We start from the raw sequence: 6,127 nt of genomic DNA, 5'->3' as shown, positions 1-6,127 counted from the left end.
GGGGGGCCGGCCGGGAGACAGACGCGAGGAGGGCCAGGGAAGGGGCAGGGGGGGACACTGGCCACAGCAGGTCCCCCGTGGGCCAGGAATTTAAAAACAAGACTAAAAACAAAAAAAAAAAAAAAAAAAACCAACCAAAAAAAAAAGCCAAAAAAAAACCAAAACCAAAAAACAAAAAAACCAAATAAACAACAAACAAAAAACAAACAAAAAAAAGGGTGTTAAAATAAATCAGTGCATGTTTGGGAGTCCAGGTGCCGGAGGAGAGGCCGCACGTCAGTCGGCGGTTTCCATGTTCTCCATCTTCTCCGGGGCGCTGGTCTCTGGGGAGAGAAGAGAGGGTGACGCCGCCATCCCCAAACCCCGGGGATGGGGGGCAGGATGGACCCCCCAGCCCCCAGCCTTAAACCAGGACCCCCCCCTCGCCACCCAAGGGAGGGCTGAGGTCGGGGATGGCATTTCCGACACACACACACCCCCCGCCCTTGGCGCAGGGCGGGGACGATGGCATCGGTGACTCCCGGCACAGCACCTACCCGCCGTGTCTTCTCTCAGCTTCGCCAACACACACGACTTGATCTCCAGCCCGATGGCTTTGGCTAGAGGAGGAGGCACTGCGTTACCGACCTGCGACAGAGGGAGGGGTTACGCTGGGCACCGGCTCCGCCACGCCGCCGGCAAGGGGATGGCGCCAATGAAGGGGTTTGCCGCCGGCGAGGGGTCACCACGTACCTGTCTGTGCTTGTCGAGGATGTTCCCAAAGAGGCGATAGGTATCGGGGAAGCCCTGGGAGCGGGCGCACTCCCTCACACTCACCACCCGGTGCTGCTCCGGGTGCAGGACCCGACCCTACGGCAGCAAATAAAGCCAACGGGTTGGGATGGCGGCAGCCATTGGGCATGGCCATGGGCAACGCCTGCCCTTCCTTGGCAGAGGGGATGGATCTGGTGGCTCCCACCTGCTTGCCCATGGGCTCAGGGTTGGTGACGGTGGTGCTGAAGAAGCCGTCCCACTCCAGGCGCCCATAAAGCCCGGCCCAGTGGTTGTGCCGGTTGCCAGTATGGGGCAGGCACCAGGGGATGAGGGTGTTGAATTGCCGGTCAGCGGGGTCGCAGGGCTTGCCTGGGGAGACAAAGAGGGTAAGGGGAGGGCAGAGAGGTGGCCACGGCCATTTTTTGGGGAGCCAACACCTACCTTCGGCGCAGGAGCAGACCCCCCGCAGCGCCCCGGAACTGCTGCGACCATTCTTTTTCTCGTGGTGCGTGTACCGCAGCTTGCGCGTGGTCGTGCCATCCGACAGCCGCACCTCGATGTTCGGCAGGTCGCGCCAATCGGAACCGGGGGCCAAGGGGATGTGTCTCATCCGGGCTGCGACCAGGGCGCTCATGTCCTGCCAACGACAAGCCCACCGTCACCGCAGGGGACGCAGATGGACACCGGCCACCCCTTCTCTCTCCAGGGAAGGCTGGGGGAGAGGGATAAGCCCCAGGAGCTCCGCCAGCCTCATTTTTGGAAAGTTAACCAGGAGAGGGCTTCGGGACAGTCCCTCCCACTCCACCTCACATCCAACCTGCCCTTGACCCCCATCTTGGTTTGGGGCTGGGGGGTCCAAGTGCAGCCCGGCCCCCCCGTTGAGACCCTGCCATCCGCACCTTGCAGATATGGTCCCTGAGGATGGGTTGATACTGGGAGCCCCGGATCTGCCGCTGGAACCAGGACTGGGGCTCCCCGTTGTAGGAGATCTCCAAGGCAGAGGCACCATTCCTGATCTCCGGCAGGTCGGACATGGTGTCCCGCACGGTGATGGTGCGGAAGGGGCCAGAATATGTCCTGGGAGGAAGGAGGGAGCCATGAGCAGCCGAAACCTTGCCCTCCTCAGCCGCGGCGTGGCTCCGAAGGCTCACCGGGTGATATTGCTAACAAACTTCTTGTCGTCCACCACGACACTCAGCTGACAGGCACGGGGCGCAAACACGTGCAAAGGCTCAGGGAACATGGGCAGCTTCTCGCCAGGAGCCGCAGCGAGGACAATGGCTCTCCGCCGCGTCTGGGCCACGCCGTACTGGCCAGCCTGGGAAGGAAGGGACAACTCCTGAAGGCGCTGGAGCTTCCCCATCCAGTCTGTGCCCTCCAAGAGCTGGGGAACGTCCCCCAAAACCACTGAGAGAAGCCAAGGAGCAACGCAGCCAACTGTTCCTTTGGAGGGGACGGTTCACGGCAGAGCCGGGTGAGAGGAGAAGGGTTTTCACCCCGATTAACTGTCTTGGGGTCACCCAACACCCTACCTGTAGGACCCCGAAGGTGCACTGGTAACCCATGCGGACAAGGCAGCGCAGGGTGAGCTTCAGCACCATGGAACGCTTGAAGGACACAAAGTTCCTGACGTTCTCCAGAAGGAAAAACCGCGGTCTGTAGTAGTCGCAGTAGCTGCGAGGAGGGAGAGGGACACACGAGCAAGGACAGAACGACATTTGAGGTGGGGGGGCTGTGCCCGCAACCCCGACACGGCTCCTCGCCACCTCCCCTGCTCACCTGAGGAAGGAGACCACCAGGGAGTTCTTGAACTTGGAGTAGGTGCGGGAGTTGAAACGGTTCATGCCGCTGAAGCCCTGGCACGGGGGACCACCGCACAGCATCTCCACGTCCCCCTTCTGCGGCAGCTTCTGCCCCAGCGAGTTGGTCTTCTCGCCGGACATGACCAGCTTCAGCAAGACGTTGCAATCCTCCGTGAAGACAGTCGTGCCGGGATTGTTCAATCGGAAAGCCTGGGCGGCCGGTTCCCACATCTCGATGGCCCAGAGCGTCTCCGACACGCCTGGGGAGACAAAGCGGAGGGTCTGGAGCCTGTGCAGAGGAGCGGAGCACCGGCTCGTACTCCCTCATCCGGCACGTGCCAAACGCAACCGCCAGCTCGGCAGAACCGTGCCGGCACTGATGCCCATCATCACCCCTCTGCTGTTCCCGCTCTGCCGCTCACCTGCCTGGTGGAAGCCCTCGGACAGCCCTCCGCAGCCGGAGAAGACATCCAAGGTCCGCAGCTTGGGGAGCTTCAGCTCGGCCGGCTCCTGCTCGCTCTGCTCGCAGCTCACCGACGACTTCCCTTTGCCCTTGCCTGCCAAGAGAGCCCCCGCTCACATCAAAAGGCAAAGTCATTTCCTCCTCTTAGTGCTTACAAGGCAAATTCTTCTCCCCCCTCCTCCTCCTCCTCCGCAGCAGCAGTTAAAACATCAGCTTCAAGCACCTTTCGGCCCCCGCCGCTGCCAGAATACACCCTTGCATTTGGAAGGGAAGCCGGCTCGTCTTTCCCACCCCGTGCCATCCCTTTCCATCCAACAGCCCGTGGACACGGGGCGGAGACTTTTTGGGGGTCAGACGGGTGCAGCGATAACTCACAGGGCAGCTCCCCATGTTGGGAGCATGGTTCGAAGCCCTACGCTACGGAGAAGCCAGCCCCCAGGCAGAGGGTTGGCAACCGAAAGGCTTTGAGATCTCCCTCGGGGACCAGGTGCTCTCGCTGCAAGGTTTATTTTTGAAAAGATTAGGTGCCTTAAGAAAAAAAAAAATAAAAAATAAAAAGAGCTGCAGACCACACCACTGCATCCTGCCAGAGCATCAGAGCAAGGAAGAGAGTGCAGAAACATCTGGCTGGCGGCACGTTTTATCTCTGCTCGGCAGCATGTAACGGCAGATGCGAACCGACTCACCCACCCGACACCTCTCCCCCCTCAAGCAGACGTACCTTTCCCTTTCCCCTTCCCCTTCCCTTTGTTGCCAGAGCTCCGAGCGTGGTTGGGAGGATCCTCAAAGCTCTTGGTTTTTGCGTTGTAAGCCTGGGGGAGAGAAAGGGTTGGGGACACTTGAGCACAAAAGAGCTTCTCTAGCTCAGGAACGGCCCAGGCGTTGCCAAACGAGCTGCAAAACCAAAGGATGCAGGCACAGCACCGCAGAAGGTCCATCACCTCCCTCTGCATTCGCGTCAGGGAGCTGGGGTGGCCGCCTGAGGGTCCGAATCTGTCCCCTCGGCTCCATAGGGAGCAACTGCTCCGGGTGACGCTCAGATTAAAGCTTCCTTTGCCTCTGAGACTCAGTCCCCAGGAGGTTGCAACGAGCTACAAATCCTCGCTCTGCACAACAGCTCCTCTATGCAAAATGCACCCGAAGAGGCAGGAGAGCCTGCGCTGGCAGGCAGAGGTTGATACGCTTCTTCTGCTCAGTCCCCAAGGGCTCAGCACACCCGGGGACACAGCCAGACCCCTGGAACCCTCACCTCCAAGAAGTAGAAGCGGTCGAGCCCCCCAGCAGAGTAGTCCTGGATGCTCTCCGTCAGATCCTCCCCGTACACCACCGTGCACCGGCCCTGCACGGCGCGGAAATCAACCGTCGCTTCCTCATCGCTCCAGTACAGGAGGTTGATGTCTGCGTGGTAGCTGGCTTTCATGGACTTGTGCGTGTTCTCAGGTCTGCAGGGGAAAAAAAAACAAAAAAAACAAAACAAAACACCTGGATTGGGGAAATGTTTTCGGCAACGTCCTCATCCCCAGTCCCACCCCCGCTCCATCTCCCCAGAGGAGGATTCGTTTCCTCCAGCTGCGCGTGCTTGCTGGCATGGCCTGGGCACAGCACCAGAGGGATGTTTCATACCAAAGGGAAAGGTTTTTTGGGGGGGGTTCTCTTAAGAGGAGGGAGGCGGAATTGGCACTGGAGCTGGTAAGTGAATTTAAAGGCAAAGAGATCTGAAGCCAGGCGAGCTGGGCGGCTCGAAACGCACAGAGCCTGAGCGTCGGCATGTTCCTCTCCCGCCACCAAGGCTCTTGGCACACGTGGTGCAAGGGAGATGACCGAGGGCATGCAAACATTTGGGTAAAAACCCGTGCCCTGGGACAGCACAGCTCAGCACCGGCTCCGAGCCCAGACCCCCGCGGCCATAAGCCCCCTTTGAGTGGTGCCCACCGACCGCACGGCGGTGCTCGGGAGCCACCTCGAGCCGACGGTGCTGAGCTTTTCCCCGCAGCACCCCAGATCTCAGGGCAGGCTCTGCACCCCCGTAACGCTAACCCCAGCAGCGCCGCTCACCTGTAAAACTTGCAGATGCGCAGCTTGATGTCGGCCTCGTTGGGTTTGCCGTTGCTGCGGATGTTGCAGAAGATCTCTTTGATGCGGCCCACGCGGTAAGGGTCGGGGGCATCCAGGTTGCTGCCCTTGATGTACTCCGAGTACTTGCGGTAGTGCTCCGGGTGCAGCTCCTCATCCACCGCCTCCTTTTTGGGGCGCTTGGCTGGGCTGGCGGGTTTCATGCTGGGGAGAAGGGGAGGGAAGGATGTTGAGGTATCCCTTTCCCCTCAAAAAAACCAAACCCCAGCAGCACAGAGCATCCTCCCCCCATCCTTCCTCCTCTTCTGCTCGCCTCGGCGCAGGGTGGGCACCACGGCTCCTACAGCACAGGCATTTTACAGCCAAACCACCACAGAACCGTGCACGGCCGCAAACCAAGGTGCCTACGCGTTGCTGCCCCAGCCCCGTTCCCAAAAAGACTTTGCCATTTCTCCTCCCATAATTACAGGTGGCGGGGCAGGGTCTTGTTTCACTTCTCATCTACCCAGGCTCGCCCTTCCGAAGAAAAAGCGACGCGCAAAAGGATTCCGATTCATCTGCCAAAAGGCGGCAGCTCAGCAGTGGGGATGGCCTGACCAGAGAGAAGTCGCTCCGTTTAACGACGGGAGGTGAAATTTGGGTTAGAGGCACCTTTCTTTCCAAGCTCAGCTTTTGGGAATGAGGGTGATAGGCGCTTCGTTTACAGGTGGGATTCACGACCCAGAGACTGCGTCCTCTGCCACCAAAAGCTTGACCCAAAGAGCATCCCGAGAAGAGCTTACAGCCCCCTGGCAAGCACCAACCTGAAGGAAAAGGCTTCTGGCAGGAGGTAGACGCCATCTCCCACCCTGTACTGCACTCCGTTCTTGGTGGCCATGGTGTAGAACATCTTCCCATCCCCTTCCTCCAGGGGCTCAGCCACTTTGGGTATCTCCTTGTGCCTTACCTCGTCCAGGCGCGTGCAGCTCATGCAGAACCTGAAGGAAAGGGGGACAGCAAAGCACGGTGACGGGGACCCCGCCAAGGCCAGCTGGGA

General features: G+C 59.9%; 1 protein-coding gene across 1 annotated transcript in view; it reads right to left on the bottom strand.

The window, feature by feature from the left end:
• Positions 1 to 198: 198 nt before the first annotated feature.
• DNMT1 (DNA methyltransferase 1) overlaps positions 199 to 6,127 on the bottom strand; it is a gene marked incomplete at its 5' end in the record, with an annotated part of 12,528 nt that continues 6,599 nt past the window's right edge. The window contains 14 exons of the mRNA XM_035895685.1: positions 199 to 323; positions 537 to 627; positions 733 to 849; positions 959 to 1,122; positions 1,195 to 1,390; positions 1,653 to 1,830; positions 1,905 to 2,071; positions 2,286 to 2,427; positions 2,533 to 2,815; positions 2,978 to 3,112; positions 3,740 to 3,830; positions 4,268 to 4,460; positions 5,074 to 5,295; positions 5,895 to 6,068. Of these exons, the coding sequence (XP_035751578.1) occupies positions 277 to 323; positions 537 to 627; positions 733 to 849; positions 959 to 1,122; positions 1,195 to 1,390; positions 1,653 to 1,830; positions 1,905 to 2,071; positions 2,286 to 2,427; positions 2,533 to 2,815; positions 2,978 to 3,112; positions 3,740 to 3,830; positions 4,268 to 4,460; positions 5,074 to 5,295; positions 5,895 to 6,068 (2,200 nt within the window). The remainder of the gene's footprint in view (positions 324 to 536; positions 628 to 732; positions 850 to 958; positions 1,123 to 1,194; positions 1,391 to 1,652; positions 1,831 to 1,904; positions 2,072 to 2,285; positions 2,428 to 2,532; positions 2,816 to 2,977; positions 3,113 to 3,739; positions 3,831 to 4,267; positions 4,461 to 5,073; positions 5,296 to 5,894; positions 6,069 to 6,127) is intronic.

The sequence above is a fragment of the Egretta garzetta genome, unplaced genomic scaffold (assembly GCF_000687185.1).
Source record: "Egretta garzetta isolate BGI_Z169 unplaced genomic scaffold, ASM68718v1 scaffold106, whole genome shotgun sequence".
NCBI lineage: Eukaryota > Metazoa > Chordata > Aves > Pelecaniformes > Ardeidae > Egretta > Egretta garzetta.
Note: the sequence above shows the minus strand (reverse complement) of the source record. Positions and strands in the feature narration are given on the sequence as shown.